We start from the raw sequence: 25,717 nt of genomic DNA, 5'->3' as shown, positions 1-25,717 counted from the left end.
CTGCTGGGGGAGGGGGTGCTGGGGGGTGACCTGGGGGAGCAGCCCTGGGGGGCGGGGGGTGCTGGGGGAGCAGCCCTGAGGGGGGTGCTGGGGGAGCAGCCCTGAGGGGGGTGCTGGGGGGTGACCTGGGGGAGCAGCCCTGGGGGAGGGGATGCTGGGGGGTGACCTGGGGGAGCAGCCCTGGGAGGGGTGGCAGGGGGTGACCTGGGGGCAGTGTCAGGGGTGACCTGGGGGAGCAGCCCTGGGGGGCGGGGGGTGCTGGGGGAGGGGGTGCTGGGGGGTGACCTGGGGGAGCAGCCCTGAGGGGGGTGCTGGGGGGTGACCTGGGGGAGCAGCCCTGGGGGAGGGGGTGCTGGGGGAGCAGCCCTGAGGGGGGTGCTGGGGGGTGAGCTGGGGGAGCAGCCCTGGGGGAGGGGGTGCTGGGGAGTGACCTGGAGGAGCAGCCCTGGGGGGTGACCTGGGGGAGGGGGTGCTGGGGGGTGACCTGGGGGAGCAGCCCTGGGAGTGGTGGCGGGGGGTGACCTGGGGGCAGTGTCAGGGGTGACCTGGGGAAGCAGCCCTGGGTGTCGGGGGGTGACCTGGGGGAGCAGCCCTGGGGGCGGTGTCAGGGGTGATCTGGGGGAGCAGCCTGGATGGGGGTGTATCTTCCCATTGATCTCAATGGGCTTTGGCCTGGTCCCTTACACCACGCTTATCGCCACCGTGTTTGAGGCCCAGATCCTCACATGTATTTAGGCACCTAACTCCCACTGATTTCAAATCAACAAAATCATCATCACTTTACAGGGCACATGGTCTAGATTCTTCCTCTCTTCCTCCAAGCCTGCTGGAGATTTTTGTATTCCTCCTCCATCATCTGCCTTCTTTCTTTTCACTGCTGTTTTCCTTGTGGCTGTGGCTACATCCGCAATACCGTGAAGTCCATCTTCAGCCCCCCCAGTGTGTTATTTTGATGTTCTTGTTAGATTAGGGTTATATTTTTTAATGTGAGGAAATCCCTGTGCAGTGTTCGGGAGGATCTGTTCATTCCTTGCTTATTTTCCTCTTAGGGGGCTAACTTCATCGATTGTTTGCCCTTTCATTGTAAATCGGCACGAGCCTTCAGCACTGCACACAGCGCTCACATTTGGAGATCCTTCTGGAGGGACATTGAAATCAGTACATCTGAGATACTAATGCAAGTATTATCAGAGGGGTAGCCATGTTAGTCTGGATCTGTAAAAGCGGCAAAGAGTCCTGTGGCACCTTATAGACTAACAGACATACTTAAGCATAAGCTTTCGTGGGTGAATACCCACTTTGTCGGATGCAAGGGCTGGAATATTCAAAGGGAGTTAGGTATCCAAATGCCATTGCAATACAATGTGAGCTGAGTGCCTAACTCCCTGGGGCCCCTTTGAAAAGTCTATACATTTGCTACAGAACAAACTGGAAGACTGCACAAGCCTTGTGGCCCTTTAAGGAAAGGAAAGAATTGTAAGTAAGTCCTTTATTGAGAAGTGCCACCAAGTGGTTAGCGCTTGGAACTGGAAGTCAGCAAGCCTGAGTCCTAGTTGCACCTGTCACTGAGGATATAAACAGCAATTAAACCTCTGCAGCTGGCCTGTGTCGGCTGACTTGGGCTGGCTCAGGCTGTGGTGCTGTAAAACTGTTCTGTAGATGTAGAGTCGGAGTTCTGGGGCCTAGTGAGGGGGTAGGGTCCCAGAGCCCAGACTACAGCCCGAACCCGAAAGTCTACACCACACGTAAACAGCCCTGCAGCCCAAGTGCCATGAGCCCAAGTCAGCTGACATGGGCCAGCCATGGGTGTTTAACTCCAGTGTAGCCATACCCTTACTCACTTAAACAAGTCAAATCACTCTGTGCTTCTGCTTCCCCATATGCAAAATGGGTAGAACGAGATCCACCTTTATAAATTGCTCTGAAATCCTGGGAAATAAGGGCAGATCCTCAGCTGGTGTAAACTGGCATAATTCCCTGGAAGTCAATGGAGTTCTGCTGATACACATCAGCTGAAGATCTGGACCATAAGGTGCCACATAAGTACATAGTATTGTCTTAAAAAAATAATGGTTCTGAATCACAGAATCATAGAATATCAGGGTTGGAAGGGACCTCAGGAGGTCATCTAGTCCAACCCCCTGCTCAAAGCAGGACCAATCCCCAACTAAATCTGAAACTAAGTACAAAACTGATAGATTTTCTGTACTAATGTCTTTTCACTGCAGTGAGATCTATAAATGGGTCTATCTCTGATTGCGATTTACAGCACCGGTGCTTATTTCTGGTCACCCAATTCCCACAAAGCGTACACATTTCAGTACTCAGAAGTAGTTAGTTGACTAAATGCATTAGCAAGAATGTCAAGGTTGAGTAATTCTGTCCCAGGCTAGAGTTATTGAGGCTGCAATAATGTTTTGGTACAAATGTGTCAAAAAACCTTTGAAGGTTCAGATCTAGGACGAAGATTTAAAATGAAGGACATAATACAACTATTAGGGTAGGGAGGTCAAAATTTGGTGTAAGGCCTAAATAACATTTTCTATAAATTCTTATTCTATGCTGCTAATGTACAGAATTTACAATGTTAAAAAGGAGATAGACCAGAGGTGGGCAAACTACGGCTCGCGGGCCACATTTGGCCCACAGGACCCTCCTGCCCGGCACCTGAGTGCCTGGCCCGGGAGGCTAGCCCCCAGCCCCTCCCCTGCAGCCTCAGCTCACTGCGCTGCCAGCGCAATGCTCTGGGCGGTGGGGCTGTGATCTGCTGCTGGGCAGCGCAGCTGCAGAGCTGTGGCTTGACCCGGTGCTCTGTGCTGTGCGGTGGTGTAGCTGGCTCCATCCAGGAAGCGTGGCTGCCTATCCTGGTGCTCCGGGCAGCACGGCTGTAGCACCGCCAGCCACTGGTGCTCCAGGCAGTGCGGTAAGGGGGCAGGGAAGTTCAGAGTGGTGGTCAGGGGGTGGGGGTGTGGATAGGGGGCAGGGTGGTCAGAGGGCAGGGAACGGGGGTTGAATGGGGGCAGGGGTCCCGGGAGAGCAGTCAGGAAGGGGGGGGGGGGGGAGTTGGATGGGGCAGCGGGGGGTAGTCAGGGGCGGGGGTTCCGGGGGCGGTCAGGGGACCGGGAGTGGGGGTGGGGTTGGATGGGGCAGGAGTCCTGGGGGGCCGTCAGGGGGCAAGAAGCGGGGGGGGGGGGCCGGGCCACACCTGGCTGTTTGGGGAGGCACAGCCTCCTCTAACCAGCCCTCCATACAATTTCAGAAACCCAATGTGGCCCTCAGGCCAAAAAGTTTGCCTGCCCCTGAGATAGATGGTACTGAGCTTCATCATCATCATCATGTTCCCATTACACCTCTGGTGTTTAGGGCAGCGACGAAACTCCTCCACTCCTGTCTGTCTCTGGCAAGTCTTTCAGTGGTTCCCCAGCCGTGCCCCAGGTTTTCCAGCTCAGCTTCCACAGCTCTTCGCCAGATTGTTTTTGTGTGGCCTCGTTTTCGCTTGACTTCAGGTGTCCATCTTATTGCTACTTTGGTGACGGAATCAGCTTGGGCAGGACTTTAATTTGGCTTAGTATAATAGGACTGGAGCTTCAACTAGAACTTCAAGGCAAAGAAGTCTGACTGTTGAAATATGAGGATGCAAGTAGGAGACAAGGCTGGAGAGCCTGGGCCCCAATAAATCAATGGGAGATGCATGCGTGTGTGAAGGCATAACTCCATCTTGGTATTGGACTGTACATCTGAGAGAATGCATTTGTAATGGGTGAATTCCTGAATCGTTGAAATTCTGTCTCACATATTTATCTGTTGAAACTGTTTGTCTGGTTAAGTACCCAGTTACCATCCAAGGATAGAGATCCATGGATGGGTTTTCAATGATGCTGCTCACCTGTAACCCCTACTGGCTTCAATGGGAGTTGCAGCTGCTCAGTACTTTGATAATCAGCCCGCAATTGTCCCAGCCTACAAGAGTGACAATTAAAAACAAAACGAACCAAATCCTGAAGTCTTTACTCATGCACAGCTCCCATTGACCGTTCAACAAGTTTGCCTGAATAAGGGATTGGATCCCAAATGATGTAAATAATAACATGTGAAGATGAAAATCAATCCTAAAGGTTAAGGTTATTATATTCTTATTATTATTTTACTCACAGCAACCAATTCTAGTCAAACCTTACCCAAACAATACAGCCCAAATTAAACGGTGGTACAGATGGAAAGCTTCTTTGCCTGCTGGATGCTCTCCTTGCTGCGTGTCAATAATGTGGTTCAGAGATATCTGTGATCGCTGACCCATAGATTTGGCTTTCCCAGTCTGACAGCTGTTGCACAAAGCCACGGTTTGGTCTCATGTTTGTTTTGCACTTCTGGATGTATTTCCAAGCCCCCTACAAATACAAGTAAAGACAGGGAGAAGACTCAGGAACGTGCTTATTGTGTATTGTCCAGCTTACAATTACTTCTAAGTCTTAGAATGATTAATAATTTGCATTTCCATAGCACCTAGGAGCTTCACTCATGGCCCAGGACCCTATTGTGCCAAGTGCTGAGCAAATACAGAACAAAAATGAACCAAATCTGGTATCTGGACCAGTAGAGAAAGAAAAGGACACAGTCAATTACAAGGTTTTTTTTAACCTTCCATTTTTAGTAATACACAGTTAGACCTCTGAAAATAAGAAATACCAAGGCAACTGTCTGAGGGAAGTAGTATTATGATATGGAGCTTTTCTCCAGTCCATGAAGATCATTGGCTTGAGTCCAGCTCAGTAATGATCAAAATTCATGATCAAGTCATGGCTGTCCAGTTGCCTATGAGAAAGGAACTGGAGGTCTCAGTCTAGTTTCCATCGGATAGGTGTCAGTTTCACTAAAGCCGTTGACTCTACTTAGCAGCCTCAGCAGTGAGGCTAAGGGCTGCATGGAGACTGAAGTACTTCTCTCCTAGAGGTGGTCTCTGCAAGGCAGGGGTATAATGGTGAACCTTGCACATTGAGCAAAGAGTGTTTCCCCCTGTGTTTCTACCAGGGATTTGGAATTAAAATTATGTTATGGGGCTTCGGAGGGTTCAGAGTTCAGAGACTGTCTTTTCGTCCTGTGTTTGACCAGCATCTAGCACAAAGGAGCCCTGGTCCATGACAGGCTCCTTGGAGCTACTGCAAATCAAATAATAACAACATGATTGTCTCACCCTCAAACTGTTGCTCATTTGGGAGCTCTTGGCTTAACACCATGTCTCTCTTCCACACTCACCTTGGGCAGCCTTGGTATCTTTGTTCTCTTAGCCCTCCCCTGCCTCAGGACCCAACTGCAGTGCTGACCTGTGGTTGAGTGGGCAGAAAGGGCCTATGAGAAGATGCAAACATTACCTTCCTCTATGGAAGGTAAATGTGTTATGATTCAAACAATACATTCAAAGTCCTTCGGTACCAAGGTGATTGATATTTTATAAATACCTACAGTAAAGGCCAAATCCTGATCTCATTGAAGTCAATGGCAAAACTCTCATTGCCGCTGAAGAGCCAGGATTTGGCCCTCTGCCTCCCAAGCAGAGGGAGGATCTTACGTCTGTTTCCCTAACCATAGAACAGCACAATACCCCAGTGACCATGCTGGCTAGTAAAAGTAATTTCCTTGAGATGTATTTAAAGTGACACAAGCAATCAAGTCTGTATGCGAAACACATGAATTTTTCCTGACCATTCACTAACAACTGCACTGGATTGTAATGTACTAGTTTTGGGGAGGCAGAACAATCTACCATGGGTTGGTCTCCATAGCAAACAATTGGGGCACATCCTTTTACACTGAAACCTTAGTTAACATAAGAACAATGTGGCCATACTGGGTCAGACAAATGGTCCATCTAGCCCGGTATCCCCTCTTCCAACAGTGGCCAATGCCAGATGCCCCAGAGGGAATGAACAGAACAGGTAATCATCAAGTGATTCATCCCCTGTCACCCATTCCCAGCTTCTGGCAAACAGAGGCTAGGGACACCATCCCTGTCCCTCCTGGCTAATAGCCATTGATGGACCTATCCTCCATGAACTTATCTAGCTCTTTTTTTGAACGCTGTTATGGTCTTGGCCTTCACAACATCCTCTGGCAAAGAGTTCCACAGGTTGACTGTGCACTGTGTGAAGAAATACTTCCTTTTGTTTGTTTTAAACCTGCTGCCTATTAATTTCATTTGGTGACCCCTAGTTCTTGTGTTATGAGAAGGAGTAAATTTTTTTTTACTTATTTACTTTCTCCACATCAGTCATGATTTTATAGACCTCAATCATATCCCCCCTTAGTTGTTTCTTTTCCAAGCTGAAAAGTCCCAGTCTTATCAATCTCTCCTCATATCGAAGCTGTTACATAACCCTAATAATTTTTGTTACCCTTTTCTGAACCTTTTCCAATTCCAATATATCTTCTTTGAGATGGGGTGACCACATCTGCACGCAGTATTCAAGATGTGGGCATACTATGGATTTATATAGAGGCAATATGATATTTTCTGTCTTATTATCTATCCCTTTCTTAATGATTCCCAACATTCTTTTGGCTTTTTTGACTGCCGCTGCACATTGAGTGGATGTTTTCAGAGAACGATCCACAATGACTCCCAGATCTCTTTCTTGAGCGGTAACAGCTAATTTAGACCCCCATCATTTTATATGTATAGTTGGGACTATGTTTTCTAATGTGCATTACTTTGCATTTATCAACATTGAATTTCATCTGCCATTTTGTTGCCCAGTCACCCAGTTTTGTGAGATCCTTTTGAAGCTCTTTGCGGTCTGCCTTGGACTTAATTATCTTGAGTAGTTTTGTATCATCTGCAAATTTTGCCACCTCACTGTTTACCCCCTTTTCCAGATCATTTATGAATATGTTGAATAGGACTGGGCCCAGTACAGACCCCCACCACTATTTATCTAGTTTGACCTCTGGGAGTACAAACACAGTAGTAACACTCACTACTAATGGAATACTCCTGCAGAATGCAGACTGGTCCTAATTCCAAAGTTCAAATGCAGGCCCGTGGAGTGTTATTAAAAGACACTACATACAACATCACGCAGATACTGTAGGAAGCAAATGTAACACAGTTACACTGTGTGGTTATATTTGTAAATTACACAATTCCATATTGGTTCCCACCACATTATGCACTACATAGCTAGGGATTGGTATGAACCAGAACAAACCTGGAGGTAATTTGGATCAGATCAGTCTTCAGAGTAGACTCTTATTTCTATAATTAGGGCCCTACCAGATTCACGGCCATGAAAAATGTGTCACGGACCATGAAATCTGGTCTCCCCCAGTGAAATCTGGTCTTTTGTGTGCTTTTATCCTATACTGTACAGATTTCACAGGGGAGACCAGCATTTCTCAAATTGGGAGGAGTCCTGACCCAAAAGGGAGTTGCAGGGGGGTCACAAGGTTATTTTAGGGGGGGTCGCAGTATTGCTACCCTGATTTCTGTGCTGCCTTCAGAGCTGGGGGGCTGGAGACTGGTGGCCATCAGCCAGGCGCCCAGCTCTGAAGGCAGTTCCCCACCAGAAGTATGAGTGGCAATACCAGACCAGGCCATCCTTACGTCTGTGCTGCTGGCGGCTGCTCTGCCTTCAGAGTTGGGCTTCCAGCCAGCAGCTGCTGGTCTCCAGCTGCCGGTCTCCAGCTGCCCAGCTCTGAAGGCAACGCCGCCGTCAGCAGCAGCACAGAATTAAGAGTAGCAGTACTGCAACCCCCGCTCCCCCCCCCCCCCCCACACAGACTCCTTTATGGGTCAGGACCCCTACAATTACAACACCATGAAATTTCAGATTTAAATAGCTCAAATCATGACATTTATGATTTTTAAAATCCTATAATTGTGAAATTGACCAAAATTGACCGTGAATTTGGTAGGGCCCTATATATAATGAACCAGGATATCCTAGTTATGAATATTCCTGCAGTGTTCAGCTCAGGCCTCTTTCTTCATCTATGATGTACCTGCCATCATTCTGCAGCAAGACAGTGCCAGAGCCCTACCTTGGGCTACTGGGTCTGATTGTAGTGTAAAATGCTAACAATCTTTTTCGGTGGAAAAAGCAGAGAAGCAGCAGCTACCTAAAGCTGTATGACAGAGGTTCTCCTGTTCCTGGACTGGCACTATATGCTATTACACAGTGGTGATCTAGAGCATCAAAGCAGCGGTCCAGCTATCCCAAAGTGCTAATTACAGCCATCTGGATTGTTTGTTAGTTTCAGGTAATTAGCTCGGAATGCTGTTACACAGCAGGGTTGTTACACAAATGCACTGAACTCCTCTCAGGCTACACTACTGAAGTTGCTGAGTAATGTCCCCCTCACCAGATAAAAATCAGGATTTCTTATAGCAATCAGGAGCATAATTAGGATTGCTTAAACTTAATGAAAAGGAGTACTTGTGGCACCTTAGAGACTAACCAATTTATTTGAGCGTAAGCTTTCGTGAGCTACAGCTCACTTCATCGGATGCATTCAGTGAAAAATACAGTGAGGAGATTTCTATACACACAGAACATGAAAGGTGAAATGGTATTGCATGGTTTCTTCTGGATATCTGATACTGGAGACCAACAGCCTAAATCTCCAACCTTCCTATGATTAATTCCTAATCAAACAAGTAATCAGTGGGTCTCCACACACACTAGTTACTCATATGAGTAAGGGTTTGGTAGGAGCATGTTCTACCAGTGCAATTTCTTTTAACATACTCATGTCTCCAGATCCCTGAAGCCTCACTAAAGCATTCCAAGACTTTTGTACAAACTGGGTCAAAGACCTAATTGAAAGAGCAGCTTGAGTATATTTCACTGCTGCAGTCCAGCAAGATTGTCTATTTGAATCATCCCATAGGAAAGCTTCGTGCAACAGAAATCTCAAGCATTCAGCCTGTTTCACTATGGGCAGCCTGTGGTTGGGGTGCTCTGGAGTAGATGTATTTCTGTTTAGACTCGACAAGATGTTAAAACAAAAGCGTTGATCACGATAAAGGGAAAAGTCAGTTATCAGCCTTGGACTTTTGCACTGTGGGCGCAATAAGTTAAGTATTTTAGTAGGGCTCAGCATGGGACGGCATGATAGTGATAGAACTGTTATCAGTCTGTGGGAGCAATCGCATCCAATATTAGTAGGGTAGGTCCGTAGGTTCCGGTGGCTGTGCAGAGTACGCAGCAAGTCTCTATTATTCTGCTGGCAAACTCATTCTGCAATTACTCTTTGATGTGCCTTGCAGGGTAAGAAGCCTCATTTTGTGTTGCAAATGTTTACACAAAAAAATGGGCCAGATCCATGCTCAGCTTCAGGACAGTTTGGATTCAAATACTGTACTCAACTTCCAGAAGAGGGGCTCCTTTTCCAAAAACACAACCAAGACTTTTAGCGGGCATCACTTCAAAGGCATGGAGGAGATTGGATACCACTGATACCTTGGTCTGCCCAGAAAAGGCAGAATGAGAGACAGACCTACCTTTTCAAAATGCTGGGACACTGAGTAAACCGAGGAACATCCTGGAGTTTGGGGATAAGCAATCAATCTAGTATACAGCTAGGTACTTCTCAGCCTTCACTCAATATTTTTCTGAAGACTTGTGGAGCTACGTAATGAGGGGTTGTCAGGGTTCCCTCCCCACTCGGAACTCTGGGGTACAGATGTGGGGACCCACATGAACGACCCCCTAAGCTTGTTTCTACCAGCTGAGGTTAAAAATTCCCCAAGGCACAAATCCCTTTTGTCCTTGGACGGTATGTTGCCACCACCAAGTGATTTAAACAAACATTCAGGGAGGGCCACTTGGAGCCCTACCTCCCCCAAAATATCTCCCCAAGCCCTTACACCCCCTTTCCTGGGGAGGCTTGAGAATAATATCCTAACCAATTGGTTACAAAGTGAGGGCAGATCAATCCCCGCTGGGTCTTAGGACACTGAAAATCAATCAGGGTCTTAAAAGAAGAATTTTATTTAAAGAAAAGGCAAAAGAATCACCTCTGTAAAATCAGGATGGAAGATAACTTTACAGGGTAACAAAAGATTCACAAACACAGAGGAACTCCCTCTAGGCTTAGTTCAAAGTTACAAAAAACAGGAATAAACCTCCCTCTAGCAAAGGGAAAATTCACAAACTAAAACAAAAGACAATCTAACATGCCTTGCCTGGCTTTACTTACTATTTTTGTAATATTAGAGACTGGTTCAGGATTGGTTGGAGGAGACGGATTTCAGCCTGGCCTCTCTCAGTCCCACGAGAGAGAACACCCAACAAAAAGCACAAACAAAGCCTCCCTCTCTCCAGATTTGAAAGTATCTTCTTTCCCCACTGGTCCTTTTGGTCAGGTGCCAACCAGGTTATTTGAGCTTCTTAACCCCTTACAGGTAAGGAGGAATTCTAGGCTACCCTTAGCTGTATGGTTATGACAGGTGTGCTGGTCCTTTAAGGTTGAGGAGGGCACCCCTCCTAGACTAGTGCAACCCTATTCTGGGTTTCCCTAGAACAATATCTGTGGGTCAAGGTATGTGGTCTTGGGGAAGCAATCTGGGATTTTAAAGACAGCCATGCTGCTAACCTCAGCTTTAGGGCACAAAGCCAGAGTTCCACAAACAGCGTGGACTGGACTTCCTATATCCCTCAGTAGTAAGGGACAAAGCCAGCTCATGGTAGCTCCCAGACTCAGAAAGTCTCTCTCTCTCTCTGAGATCCAGGAGAGCAGAGTTGCTTAGATTTGTAATCCTTCCAGTAAGCCATGTTTGTAGTCCTGGCTTCTGGGCGGGTCTGTTGGCAAACAGGGGAGGGTAGATACATATCACTCGCCACGCAGATTCTAAGCTGCATTCTCACAGGCCCACCCAGGAATCAAACCCAAGTCTCCTCCTTGATATTACAGATATGTCACACAATGTATTCAGGGAGTCTGAATTAAAGCACAGGTTATTTACTCCTCCTTACTACACACCTCAGAAGAGTTCAGAAATAGAAATGTACAGGAGACCAAGTCGCTCTCTGCAGAAAGCAGAAGTGCCAATGTACCTTTAAGGGATAATGGGATGAATGCATGAGGAAGGCCATTACTGCCGTGCTGCTCCGACTTAGACCCAGGGTAGAGAAAACCAGAACTGCTCCAAGAGCCATCTGAGCATCTAAACAAAGAAAAGTGCATTACAAGTTACTGTCTTGAAAAATCAAAGCCAGACAACTCTCCCCACTCCTGTTATTTTTAAAGTGAATTTCTAATGCTGGTGAAAGGTGCCAGATAAACAGTCCCAGAGACACAAGCCCACTTAAACCACTGAATAGGTACAGCTGGGCAGTGTCAGGACACGTTTCCCTACACTGCCCCAGGAGGGTCCGTCCCGTCGCTATAGGATGGATTGGGTTAAGAAGTTAGCTTTTGGACCTAAGTTAGCCTAAGTGTGGATGAGTATGGAAAATTGAAGTTGCTAGTGTGAGAAGTTAGAGATAAGTTGGAGACAGAGTGTTATGGGAAAGGAAGAGTTAGCAAGGATGAGATGCAGGGTCATGTTACTGTTATGTTTTGGTTATAACTAGTTTAAGCAAGGTTTTTAATGAGTGTTTTTGAGAACTGTGAATGTTTTATTAAAATGCTATCAATATTTACAGTGTAGGAAGGACATTGGTGCAGATGTTAATTTAAATAATATGTAAAATAAAGAGCCAATAAGGAGCCCACAGCTGAACAGGGGATAGATCCCACTCTAGGGAGCACAAATGTGTGTGACTTAGAGGAGGAAGTTAAGAAGGAATTTGGGGGAGTAGAGGAGTGTCTCCCCACTGACCACATGGGAGGGTTTGCCCAGACCAGATTTGCTGGGTCAGCGTCTGTGCTCCCAGGCACCCAGCCCGTGGCTCAGGTTTTAAGAGAGAAATGTGTAACTGACCTCCCAGAAGGGAGCAGTCATACAACTGACCTATTGGAAACAGAGAGAGGGGTGACAGAGGGTATCCCAATACAGGTCCCACTTTTGCAAACTGCTGTTCCTAATGTACTTGTGAAAACTAACTCTGTCTCTTTAAGACAGGATAAGAATCCTACTAACGACTTTTGGGTGTCAGTGAAAATGCTAATGACCCACCTGAGAAAGGGGAGGAGGAAGCAATCTCCCAGGCAGGTAAAATTCACCCAGAAACTAAGTGAAAGCTGCTGAGAGAAGGGGGTGGGGAAGGTTCCAATGTTTGGAGTGAAAATTACAAAGAAACCCTAGAAGGGAGGGTGGATTTTTTGTATGGGCACAGCTCTGGAGATGGAATGCAGCTCCACAGGGAGCCGGCCAGTAACAGCAGTAACAGCTAGCACAGCAGAAAAACCATAACAAACCTAGACTGCTGTGTGGAAGGGGAAACTGAGGCACACCATCTCATGGCATTGGTGGCTAAATGCCAAGACACCTACACTCCAAAGGTGTTGAGATCTGCATTATGTTAACAATGCTACACACAAAAATGTTTCCTCGGAAAAGAAACACAGAACTTTGCAAAAACACCTGTGGATGACACTCCAATGTTTGGTAAAACTTGGGATTTGTAGAACCAAGACCTAAGGAGGACATCAGGCACACTGCCTTTGCATTTGTCAGTGACTAACCCTCTGACAGTAATCTGAGGGGGGGGGGTGTGACACTATGCCCCACATTCTTCATAGAGATATGGTTCTGATATGATTATGGCATAACTAAGTTGTATTTTATGCAAGATATGTCATGTGAGGTATCATTGAAAAGGTTATGATTCACTGAATGTGATTATCCTATTTTTATGCATGTATCATTTTTGTATCTAAAGTTAGGAATATTGTCTAGGCATCTATTACAAATGTGTTTACACCAGGGGAACACCCACTAGGCAGAATGCAATCAGTCTAGATTGCTGGCTGGAAAGGGCCATTAGGGAGAACAGTAGGTCTTGGAAGATGCTAATCTCCCATCCGGGAGCCATCCTGGGAGGCCTTCCTGAGGACCTTACAGACAGCCTCTGTCTCATGGCTGCTGTGGTCCTACAGAGACATGTGACCAAGTCACCTGGTACTGGACTCCATGATAATACAAGTGTTTTTCCACTGACCGGGGCATGGGAATAAAAGTGGGAGACAAAGGGTTCTCGCCATATGTAAAACCTATTTAAGGCAGGGGAGTGACATCGTCATGGTTCGTTCTTCACTGACTCCCCGCCCAAGAAAGAAGACTGCTGAAAACACCTGAGAAACAAAAGACTTGAACTTGGGGGAAGGGCTGAGCCCAGGCTAGAGGGTTTACTCGCCTGTAAAAGGAATATCTGGAGTTTTAAGCTGTTAGCAAGTGCAGCTTGCCTTCAAGAATCTCTGCAATCTGCCTAAAACAACATTCAGAGTGAGAATTTGCTACTTATAACCATTTTATTTAGTGTATTAAGCTTAGGCTGCGTTTTTTGTTTTATTTGTTAGGTAATCTGCTTTGATCTATTTGCTATCCCTTATGATCACTTAATAACGATGTTTTGTAGTTAATAAACTTGTTTTTGTTTTGTCTAAAACCAGTGTGTGGAAATCATAACTTGGGGCAGAAAGCTGTGTATATGCCTTCCACTTTGAGGGAGGGCGTGAATTTCATTAGCTTATGCTATACAGTTCTCTGTGCACCGCAAGATGGTATAATTTTGGGTTTACCCTCTAGAGCGGGGTGCATGCCTTAGGAACTGGGAGGTGCCTTAGCTTTGCCTTCCCATGCAGGGGCTGGTTAAAGAACCTGTGTGCGTAGTGCTTCACCTGAGTGTATCCCTACCTGTGTGTATGCTGGTGAAATAGCAAGCTTTGAGAGCTTAGCAACTTGTCACAACGTTACAGGGTAAAAAGGGAGTCCAGGCTGGTGGGTCAGGCAGGCTCAGTGGTACCCCAGTTCCAGGCGGCACCCCGAGAGTGGGGGAACCCATCACACCAGTAAATGGACTGAACACCTCCAGTGAGCGGTGGCTGTTGAGACCATGTTTCTAGGGGTTAAAACTACGAACCTCCACACTCAAAGGAACAGTGTGCACACTTGATAGTTGTAGATCAGAAACCACTCACCTATGAAGTGACAAATGGTGGGGAAAAAGGAAAAAAGATCTGCGTCGGGGGAATCTGCCACAGACACATGAAGTGTTTTACTTTCATCTGTGAAACTGGAAAGGGAGTGCACAGGAGAGATGTTAAACAGGCCAATAAAGTAGCTCTGCCAAATTCTACTTGCCTGGGGCAAATCAGTAATATTTTATTTGCATTTCCATGAGTAATAACTTTTCATTGTCATCAGCATAGTAAGGAAGGGTGAGTAAGACACTGAGGCTGCATTAGGTGCATAACCAATAGTTCCATTATCAGTCAGCCACCCTAAACTGTGTTGGTATTTATGTATTAACATGACCCTATAGTATGTTCTACCTGGGAGCCTGATGAAGGCAGATAGCTGAAAGCAAGTGTTCTTTCATGTCAGACATGTTTTAGGAGTTTCCTAAATATATAATTAACATACACAGATGCTGCTCCATGTGGTTTCTTTTATAAGGTGTTATACACCTTACAAGGTATCTCATCTCACTGAGAAAAGGCTGCAAAACAATGAAGAGGAATTTTTAAGCTATGCAGATGCATTTCATGTAATGAGCAGTGACTCAGAGCTGAGAGTTCTCTGAGATTTTTGAGGGTTCTCTTTGGAGCCAGATACACAAGAAATGCTTGGTTATTAGTAAAACTGGCTGTGCAGATGTAACCAGGCAGAAAGCTATATTCTTCCTCACTCGCTTCATGCTGGTCACATCCTTGCAAACTGTCACTGGGTTTTTGGCTGTATCGAGCTGTAGTTTTAATATCACTCGCCCTCTGACTTGAGTGGCTAGTCAAATAGCTTCAGTCATTGACAAATACAGAAAAAGAAGTAAGAGAAATCACACAAACGATAAATGAATTACATTTTAAAGCATGTTGGTTTGTAAGTTTTCCTCTTAAATGTTGTTTCAAAATTTAGCATTAGGCTCATTGTGAGGATTGGTGCTAAGTGGTGAACTCCTAGGCCCAGATTAGGTACCTCTGAGGATCTGGGTCCCAGTGCTAAAGATCCCATTCTTGCTCTACATAGTCTCACTTCTTCTGAGTTACGGTAGGCTGATGCAGTAATGAGTCATTGCTTTGCAACCTCTATAGCAGAGAAGTCAGAAGAACAAGAATTAAATAGCTTTAAGTTTATCCCACTACTTCTAATCACCATCCTACTCTGACTGAATGAGTATCTCACAAGGTTCCTGGAAGGTTTCCTAACATGCAGCTTCGATGCAAATCTAACTGGACCATTTGACTTACAGTGTTGCAATCTCCTCTGAGATGTTGACTTGTGCTTTGATTTTCAGATCCTTCTGAATCTGTTGGTCACAGGCCTGTCTGCAATCTCCCATATATAACTGACCGGGCAATATCTCTACAGGGTATGGCTGAAGAGCATCCAGTTCCTGCACAAGAGAAACAAAAGGATCAATGCAGTTGAAAGAACTGTATATCTATTTGCCTTAATCTTAGTTTGGAAAGTTCTTAAATCTGAATCCTGAGAAGAAATGAACCAGTGCTAAGTTAATGTTCTACACCTACATTCAAACAGAAATGGGGTACATTCATTTAATCAGACAGATATTCTGAAGATCAGAAGTTATCTCTAGACTCAGTCAATGAAATTAACATGGTCGCTGCCAATGTGGCCCTGCTGGAATAAAAAAAAGAATAAGAGATAAACTATGTCCTTTGTAATGTAGGGAAGGACACTAGTGCCTCAGATTAATTAGGGTTTATTAATTTTTTGGTCCAATGCCAAATGAAACCACTTGCCAAATGGGACTGGCAGGTGTAGAGTGACTGCATAACACAACTCCAACTCATCGCTTCTACCAGAGCATGAACAATTCTGAGCATAGCTTAGCAGCCTACTATTTGGGCAGCATGAAGGCTAAGGACAAAATTCTGTAGCCATGCCAAGGGTGGAAGGGAAGAGAGTTGAGTAGTGACTGTGCAAAAATGCAGCCCTCACTAGGGTGAGACACAATAGCTGTTTGACAGCACAAAGCTGCACTGAACGATAGTTTAGAGAAGGCAGATAGGGGAATGCTGTATCTAACTGTAACTGCCGTGAGAATTGAGGTAGATGGAGTGTCAGGCATCATAAAGAAGCAAAAAAGGGCACAAAAACAATTAATTTTCTCCTTTGCAGATCACTCAAAAGCCACCTTATTAAGCCAGCACATGGCACTGGAGCACTGCACAGGCCAGCAACTTATTACACAGCTTGTGTGAAATAGAAGAAGTAACAGAAAGAAAAGACATGTTGCAGTGACGTGTCACTACCTTTTATTTTTTTTTAAGCCTTGCCCTAGATGTTAAAGTGGGATGCTTATCTCTCATGCCTAAGCAGGCTCCAGTCAGGTTAATATTTGGATAAGAGAACGCTGCTGGAAATAATATAAGTGACTCAATAGGTGGCCCTTTTCTCCCTGAGTCAATACTGAAAAAAATGTATCCATTTGCTTTGTGATCCTTTGGGATGAAAGCCATTGCATGTAAGAAGTTATTAAAGACATACTATCATTTAAAAAAAAAAACAACAGTCACAATTTCCGCCAAACATGTTTACCTGCTATTGTTATAACATCTCAGATGACGATAACTGAAAGAGATTTGTTTAATCTAACCGCACTTTCTGGTTAGTCAGTTTCCCCTATTGTTTTTGTGAGTTTTTCCCCACAACATCAGGGAGAGAAAAATAGATACTTGTGGTTGTAAAAGAACAAAAATTAGCAGAGGGACTCAGGGGCAAGGGTATTACTTGAAATGACTTTTGACTCCTTTTTTAAAATTGACTAGACAGCAGATTGACAGTGTCCCTTTAATTATTACTAGGGAATTCACTGGAATTAGTTGAATGTACATAGAAAAATTCTGTTTATAGCATGAAAGCCTGGTCCTTCTTTCCAATAATCTCACCTGAGGCATCCAGAATATCTTCTGAGTCCTCAAGAAATGGTAGCACGCAGTGAAGCGCTCATACCCTCCTTTCAGGATGCGGACAGGGTGTCGGGTTAATTGCTCTAAGACTCTGGCACACTGGATGGCAGCCCCTACCTCAGCATCTAAAGACATGGAAAAGCTATTATACACGGTTGCTGCAGGGAATCAGATGCGAGAGAGGGTTATTTCCAACAGGCCCTGAGTACTTGGAGTGAAATCCCGACCCTACTGACATCAGTGACAAAACTCCCTTTGGCTTCAGTGGGGCCAGGATTTCACCCTGATGTCTGAAGAACCTTGAGAGAGCAGGATTAAAAGCTACAATCACTCTCCAGCCACTGCTGCTGTAAGGAAGCCACTGGGGATGTTTCTGACATTCCCTGCGAACCTCTTTTTCTATTGTCACTTTTTTTTTCCTGTGGGGAACATGTTTTTCTTTCTCTTGCTCCTGTCATAGGTCCAGGTATTATTTTAACTCCTGTTATTCTCTGTGGATCCCCTGCAGTGAGGTACACTGCAGGGAAGTACTGCTATTTTAAAACTAAATAATATTCCTGGTTCTTGGGGTGGCTTTTTCTTTGCCTCGTTATGCCACCAAACAAAAGGCAGAGGGGACACAGGGACGTGCCTTGGGAAATTTTCCCATCTTTGATCTTAACCTGACCCCTAGTGGGGCTAAAAATGGGGGATGTAGGATGTTTTCCTCCCCAGACTCATCTCTGATTGCCTTCAGCTGTATCTACTTTAGAAGCAGTTAACTTAGCACAATGGAAATCTGATTCTGGTTCTCCATCGCATTCCATTTTTCATGTCTCATTGGAGATGATTTTCTCTGCAATAAAACTCTGAAATAAGGTCCCATTTTAGTGTGTACCTAATGAGACTATTCCTGTGAGCAAGTTATGCATGTACATAAATGTCTGTAGGATTGGCTCTTAGATTTAGAACAGGAGTCTCAATCAGACCATTTCAAATCAAATTACATGTTTAGAACAACGTACCACAGATACAGAAGAAAAAAAATCAATGAGCTTGATGCAAAGATGAAGGCTTTACATTTTCCAGTGCCTAATGATTTAGTGTACCAATTCTGGGGTGCCCAAGTTGAGACACCATAAAGGTATCTGAATTTCAGAAAGTGCCGAGCACCCGCTCTCTGAAAATCTCTCTTTAAGGAGTCTCAAGTTGAAGCACTCCAAATGGTTCGTCACTTTTGAACATCTAGGCCCAATGATTTTCCTGTACAGAATGGGAGCCCTAAGCCTTTTATTCCACAATGACCTCTGAGCAGACAGGCCATTGCAGAATCAAGGCCTAAAGCTCTGACTGGAGCATATACCAAAGGCAAGGTACGGGTTTGTTCACTTCTTAGGCCTGGTCTACACTAGGAAATTAGGCCAGGATACTGACATCGTTCAGGGGTGTGAAAAACCACACTGTGCTGCTGCATGCGTAGCCAAGCCTTTCGTTAGGTTTTCTGGAAAAGTTTATCCAGAAAATAGCAACTAGCTGGCTTTTCAGAATTCACAAAGGTACTTTTAAGAAATTAGCAGTTGAAATGTCAACTTTCTTAGCTTTGTCACTTTCAAACTAATGCCTGAAACAAGATGAAATGTGCACAAAGTGGATCATATCCTCTTAAAAACATCTGTATTTGCAAAATACTTCTATGCTAACTAGAACTGTTATCGCAACACTGGATAACGGGGGGCAGGGGAGATCTAGAAGCCAGGGCTGTGATTCTGCAATGAGCTGCCATGTCACTACAAGTTCAGGGTCTAAAAGGTAATCTGCCATTTGGGAAAAAATAATTTCAGTGTTTCCTGGTATCTTTAAATGAACTCAATGGATGCACAAAGCTATCAGTGCCACGATCTGCATTTTATTCTCTGGGTTTCCAGACCTAAGCATTTGCCACAGAACTTCATCTAATTACTACTCTCATTAAAGGTAAGTCCTATTTTTGTTACTATGATAATGCAAATTCTTCTTTTTTTTTATCCTGAGCTTACTAACAAAAAGAAAGAACTCACTTTGTGAACATGAAGAACTGGATTTAGATCTTGAGGTCTCTGAGGCAGCTTTAGTCCCTAAAAAAGCAATAAATAAACAAACTCAACCCCAGTTGAACTGGGAAAAATAGCCTATTTTCCACTGAAATAATTTTGAAAGTGAAGGGTTCACACATATTAGAAGAGGAGCCAGCCTAGACCCAGGGACCATGAAAGAAAATCTGGGTTTAGAAAGCCTAGAATAGAACATGTGAAACATTATGCCGGACAGAGGCTTATTGATGGTATTTACCAAAATAAAGGCTGTGCACTTAAATATTCTTGTCACGTTATTTGAAATAGCAGTAAGTTAACAAAGGCAAATGAGGAATGAGAGGCATTCACATACCAAGGTGGTGAGCTTGATAGAAGAGAACAGAATACAGCTGAGCTGTGAGCTGTAGTAAGAATCTCTTGCTAGCCAGTAAACATACCCTTTTCATCCTTCTCCTTCTCCTCATAATCATCATAATAGGTATCATCCAAAAAGCTGGTTTTGCCATCATACACGACACAATATTTGACACACTCCAGCTCAACTGATTCAGGTACCAGATATTCCCCCATAGGATTCTAGCAAAACCACAAAAGAATCTTATTAGGACGGGGACTGCATTTTTCCTCATGGAACTATCCCTAGCAATTTCTTCCAAATTACTATTTTACCTTAGTTTGAAGAAAGTGGGCAGAATTCAGAAGTGATGTAATTTACATGTCAGCAAGTGGGTCTGGGTCTAAGTCTATGGGAGAGCTAAGGTGGCGTGTAACTTATATGCCGAGGAACTGCAAGAAGATGTAAGTTACACCAACTCATTCCTGATTCACTGTTGCCTTTCACCCTGAGCAATCATTTACACCAATGTAAAGTGGGTATAACTACTTCAGAATGGTAGCGATTTACATCTACATTGCACAGCTGTAAATGCAAAGCAGTGGACAGTGTGGCCTCCTCAGAGTCACCCCTTTGTTTCATCCTGTCCTCTGAGCATCAGCTTTTCCCCCCAGATCTCTGAATGTGTTTCCCCCTAAGTTACCAGCCTCCAGCCCTGCAGTATTTATTTATCACTGCAATGGTCACCATGGAACTATTTTAGACCAGCTCAACTGTTCCTATTTTCTTGAAATCTTCACCTGTAATTTTTATTGAATGCAGTGATGTTTACCAGTGAAGGCACTTAAGGCTGTGATTTGCAAAGCCACCTAAGGGAGTTAGAAGCACAGTTCCCATTAATGGAACTTGTGTATCTAACTCCTTTAGGTGAATCCCAGAAGTTAGAGATGGAAAATACCTAGAAGGTCACTTTGTCGGCTTACCTGCCAATACAGTAGATTTTTGAATGCTTTGTCCTCTCTAATGCTAGACATCTCAAGCAATGAGGGTTTCCCCTCAGCCCTTTGTTGGACAACTTGGCAGTGTAATAGCTCTTATTGCTGGAATATTCTTCCTGATATTCAATTTCAATGTCTCCCTTCTCTAGGCTACTATAATCTCACTTCCCCTCTTTTCTACCCTAATCTGCATCAACTCTTGTGGGATAAATTAAACATTCCAGAATCAGGCAGGGGAGTTCCTCATCCTTTTCGGCTAATTCTATCTCACTGCTAAATGCTAAATCCTAGACTCATTAGTGTGTGTGTCTCATTAATGATCCAGAGCATTCACCCCTGCTGGAACACAGGGATACAAAAGTGTTCTCTTCCCATGACAGCAAGGGCTGCTGTGCCTGAGAAAGATACCCCCCTGAGAAGCCTAAGTGGTGTTTGCACTGCTACTTTCTGGAGGAGGGGCAGCTTTAGCTTGCTGTCAGCTCCCTGGAGCCCTTTTGGTGACACTGACCAGGTGATATGCTCATTAGTGTACCCCTCTCCCCCCAACCAGAACAGAAGGTCATGGACAGCACACATGAATGACAAACCCACTTGAAACCACAACTTACCTGTTTAACCCTTCTTGCTGTAATCACATGGCTTTCATTGTACTCACGCTTTGTACGGGCATCTGAAAATAACAACGAAGATTGTGTGAATGGCTTACATAGTGTCTTCAAGACAGAATCCTGCTCCTAATGAAGCCAATGGCAGTTTAGATTGCAAAGAGCTCTACAAATCTTACAACTAGATACCCATCACCGAAATACAGATTGTAAACATTTCTTCATGGGATTCCATGTTTATTGTGCCTATTGACTTTCAGATTAAATGTCTCCGTTTGCAAGCAAAACAATATTTTTTCAAGATGTCAACTTTATGAATTTAACCTGGGATCTGAAAATCAAGCTGCATTATTTCCTTCTCATATTTCATCATTGAAATTCTGCAGTTTTCTGCAGGACCAAAGATTCTGCAGGATCAAAGTCTGCAGTCCTTGCATGGAGATTGCATAAATGTAATACAGAGCAGAATTTGGTGCTGCAACTGGAATTTAGCAAACAATTCTACTGATGATGCAAAAGCCAGACCAGAATCCAGCAATTTCTCCCATAACTCTATTCCTCTACTGTGCTAACCCAAATAATAGTTACAATTTATTTTGTTATTACATTAAATAGATATGATGGAACGCACCCAGAGAGCAAGTGTGTAGAGTATGTAGGTGCCATTTTAATGTGACCACTTTTATAATATGGCAACATTAAAACAATGTCCATGAAAAATTCCTAAATTAATCAGTAGTTCCTATTATAAAATAATATAACTCTCATTAACATTTATATAGCACTTCATATGTTCAAAGCATCGTTCAAACATTAACTAATTATTCCTCCCAACAACTCTGTGAGGAAGGCAATATTAGCAGGCAAAATTAATCCCAGGTGTAATTAAATGGATTTATGCCAGGTATGAATTTGGCCCATTATCACCATTTGACTGAGGGGAAATTGACTGAGAGCCAATTCAGAGATGATATAAAAGGTGTTGTAAGTTACACACAGGTAAGGTTCACGAGGGATAACTCAGTGGTTTTAGCTTTGGCCTGCTAAACCCAAGGTTGTGAGTTCAAGCCTTGTGGGGGCCATTTAGGGATCTGGGCCAAAAATCGGGAATTGGTCCCCCTTTGAGCAAGGGGCTGGACGAGATGACCTCCTGAGATCCCTTCCAACCCTGATATTTTATGATTCTAAGGTGACTTAAGGGTGTTTAACGTGGTGTAATTTACATGCTGATGGGGTGGGACTGGAGAGTGGTGTGTCAGAGAAAGCAAATAATACAAATCGGCAACAAAGCCGGAGGTGTCTGCTTTCCTGTTACTTGCTTTTCCTGTTATACCCCTTTCTTCCACCCCCCACAGCAAGTAAGTTACACCTACTTAAAGGCACGCAATTAACACTTTCATTTACACCATTTCTAAATTTAGTCCAGAGAGATTAAGTGGACAGCAGCAGAGCAAGCAGTGGACTCAGCATTTTCCCGGATTCCAGACACATGCTCAGTCCTCAAGACAATAGTGCCTCTTCTAAGGCTATGTCTGCACTGCAAATAAAGGTATATTTATTACATTAAGACACCTATTCTGAGAAAGCCACCTCAATGTGAAATCCTAGTGGACACAAGTCAATTCCTGTGTCTTGTCTCACCTAGGCTTTCACATTGAGATGCTTATCTCCAAATAATTATCTCACTGTAAAACACATCTATATTTGTAGTGAAGACATAGCCGAAGATAAATAGGTCTCCCAAATTCTAATAAAAGATGCAGCTACAAAGTAAAATACTAACTGCTATACATAAAATCACAGTGACTCACAAAGACCTCTGGGCACCATACAATCATATGATACTAATGGTTCAAACAGGAATGAGAGACCTATCCCTGTTGCCCTGAACCTTGTACACTCATTCTACAAAGGGCCTGATTCAACTCCCATTACAGTTAATAGGCATCTTTTCACTGACTTTTATGGCAGTTGGGTCACTCCCAAAGCATATACAAAGTTTTCCAACAATCTAGCCCCAATAATTAAACAAAAGATTGACCTGTATGACAAATTGCACAACAAAAATACATATCAACACTCTCATTAGCTTACCCAGTAAACAGAGATAGTTAGGCTCAGTTAACCTGGAGAGCTTCGTGGACTGGTTCAAGATGTTGTAAAGCTCTATGGGCTCACAGAGAACCAACCCTGCCATTTTACTGGATGGAAATAATAATTAAAGAGTCAATACATTCTTAAAAAGTGAGTTATTGCAAAATAACCAAGCTAACATGAAGAATTTACTTTTTATTCATCCCAGCTCATCTATGAATGAAAACAATCGCTTTGAGCCCAAGCTTGAGTCCTTAAATCCTTGCCTTCATAAGGGATATTTGCTCCATGAGAACTGCAAGATCAGACTTTTTAAAATATAGGTCAGAATTCAATCTAAAAAAATCTAATTTAAATAGTGAAATATAAAAATGGAATATGATGTACATTGTACAGAGCATCCAAACCTGTGCACTTCACTCAGATATGAAATGAACAAGGAGATCCTATTGCCTAAAATCATACAGACTAACACAACTGCTACTCTGAAACATTTCTTAAAATTGTTTTCTTGGAGAAAAAAATCCATGTTCAGTATTTCTATATTTAGGGACTGAGTGGTGCTGAGGCTGACTCCACCGGCAGATGTAGGAGCTCAGCATTTCATAGGATTGGGGCCATAGTCATTAACAATTTATTTCTCAGTAATTTAGAAACATGTGTTTCCCAGGTGTCTGTGTTGTTAGGAAACAGAATAGACAGACACCACTCCTGCTGGCAACGGGAGACTGAAAAGCCTGAGATCTTCCTCTGACCAGATCCAACCTTCCCCGCCCACCATCCCCTTGGAGTTTCTCTTTATATTTTGTAAAAATATATGACATCAAATTTCAATTAATACAAAATAGTACTCTGTTCAATGCCACTTCCATGGAGTGTGTAGCAGTAGTACCCAGGGTGTCTGTTGCTATGGCATCAGTTGCCATGGCACCTATCACACCTGTGGCATCCGTTGCCATGGCACCCATGGAGATTTATTACCATGACACCTGTGGCATCCGTTGCCATGGCACCTGTGGCATTTGCTGCCATGGCACCCATGGAGGTCTGTTGTCATGACACCCGCGGCCCCTGCAGCTGTGCCCCCTGTGGTACCCATTATGACTGTCCAGATCGCGCTAGCTCAGGCGGGGTCTTCAAAGCCCTGGGCCCGGCCCCACTCCCAGCTCACCTTTTGGTTGCTACGCAGCGACGCTCGGCCGTAACCAAGGCTGACGTCAGTTGGGGACCACCCCTTGCCCGGCTCTCGCGATTCTTTGGTGGGCGCATTCTCGCCCGGGCGCGCCTTGAGCGGCAAATCTCGCGGGGCTTCGGGGTGGCTCTCTCGCGTTGCCCGGAGGCCGGAGTCGCGGGGGCGGAGGTGATCTCGCGGTGCTGCCTGTGGTGGAGGTCGTTGGAGTCACCGTCCCGGGCCCGTCATGCTGCTCTCCCGCCTCAGCGGCCCCGCCGCCGCGCTCCGCAGGGGGATCGCCACCTCTGCCCAGGTACCGGCCGGGCCCGGGCTCGAGCCCGAGGCCTGCCCCGCGCCCCCCGGCCGGGGTCCCGCGCTACCTCCCCGGCCCCGCGCGCTCCGCTTCCCTCCCCCCGCTCCCGCGCTGCCCCGCGCGCTCCGCTCCCCACCCCCCCCAGGCTCTGCGCCGCCCCGCGCGCTCCGCTCCCGCGCTGCCCCACGCGCTCTCCTCCGCTCCGATCCCCGGCCCCGGCTCTGCGCCGCCCCGCGCGCCCCCTGCCCCCGCGCTGCCCCGCACGCTTCCCCCCTCCCCCCGGCTCTGCGGTGTCCCGCGCGCTCCCCTCCGCGGGCGGGCTGCGCTTTGCTCTGCGCAAGGGGAGCGTCGCCGCGCTGCTCTTCAGTCCCTGCCCCCCCCGGAACCCGACTGCTTGGGGTAAAATGGGGGGAGGTCCCCGCGCGGGGCCTTCCACCACGAGCACCCCCCTTCGGCCAGGCAGCCCCACCTGGGAGCCTTGGCTGTAGGGCAGCCCCCTCCCCCTCTCCAGATGGGGGGGAATTGAGGCGCAGCCCGGGGTGTGACTTCCCCAAGGTCACACCGCACATCCCAGCCCTGACTGTCTTTGACTTGCTGCGAGGCCACGCTCCCCCGAGATCAACCAGTCGCTTCTCCACCCCCCTTCCCCTTTACACGGGGTCGCAGGTGCCAGCGATTCTTCCCCACGCCTTGCGGCCCCTGTCCTGAGCTTGTAGGTTTTAGGCGTCAGGCATTTTTCTTTTCAAATGCTTCTTGACAGTCCTTCCATCGCCTCTTTGGTCTTGCTCATCCTTTTTTGCTGTCCTTCTTCCCATGCTTCCTTGTTGCTTTTCTCCCGTTCGTATCCTATGTCGAGCCTACCTCAGGTGTGTGCTCTCCCGCCTGTCTCCTGTGGGACAAATCAGATGTGTTGAAATGGGGTCTTTTCAGTTTAACTCTACTATGCCCATGGCACGTGTAGTCAGTTACGGAGTTACACGCTGCTTGTTAAATTTAACGCTTACGTTTGAATGATGAATATTAACTTGAGAGACAAGGTGGATGAGGTAATACATTTTATTGGACCAACTGTGGTCCAGTAAACCGCTGTGTGGCTCAAAAGTTTCTCTGTCATCAA

At 45.5% G+C, this 25,717-nt stretch overlaps 2 protein-coding genes across 7 annotated transcripts in view; one reads left to right on the top strand and one right to left on the bottom strand.

Moving 5' to 3' along the window:
* Positions 1-3,987: 3,987 nt before the first annotated feature.
* On the bottom strand, positions 3,988-24,530 carry STYXL1 (serine/threonine/tyrosine interacting like 1). Of its 6 annotated transcripts, XM_074974319.1 has the most exons (11): positions 24,288-24,509; positions 23,117-23,223; positions 21,026-21,087; positions 19,523-19,661; positions 19,071-19,127; positions 17,014-17,159; positions 15,349-15,494; positions 14,080-14,174; positions 11,052-11,161; positions 5,254-5,321; positions 4,310-4,388 (listed from the first exon to the last, which is right to left on the bottom strand). In XM_074974319.1, the coding sequence occupies exons 1-10, from the start codon at positions 24,383-24,385 to the stop codon at positions 5,298-5,300; spliced, it is 984 nt and encodes a 327-aa protein (XP_074830420.1). In that variant the 5' UTR covers positions 24,386-24,509; the 3' UTR covers positions 4,310-4,388; positions 5,254-5,297. The 6 variants fall into 6 exon arrangements, with proteins under 6 accessions (XP_074830416.1, XP_074830421.1, XP_074830419.1 ...); XM_074974315.1 differs by lacking the exon at positions 14,080-14,174 and having other exon boundaries at positions 3,988-4,388; positions 24,288-24,530; XM_074974318.1 differs by lacking the exons at positions 5,254-5,321; positions 24,288-24,509 and adding an exon at positions 24,212-24,242 and having other exon boundaries at positions 3,994-4,388.
* Positions 24,442-25,717, top strand: part of MDH2 (malate dehydrogenase 2) — a 14,911-nt gene continuing 13,635 nt past the window's right edge. Inside the window, exon 1 of the mRNA XM_074974321.1 lies at positions 24,442-24,600. Coding sequence (XP_074830422.1) covers positions 24,535-24,600 — 66 coding nt within the window. The 5' untranslated portion in view covers positions 24,442-24,534. The remainder of the gene's footprint in view (positions 24,601-25,717) is intronic.

The sequence above is a fragment of the Natator depressus genome, chromosome 17 (genome assembly GCF_965152275.1).
Source record: "Natator depressus isolate rNatDep1 chromosome 17, rNatDep2.hap1, whole genome shotgun sequence".
NCBI lineage: Eukaryota > Metazoa > Chordata > Testudines > Cheloniidae > Natator > Natator depressus.
The sequence above is the reverse complement of the archived record's forward strand: the minus strand, read 5'-3'. Positions and strand labels throughout refer to the sequence as shown.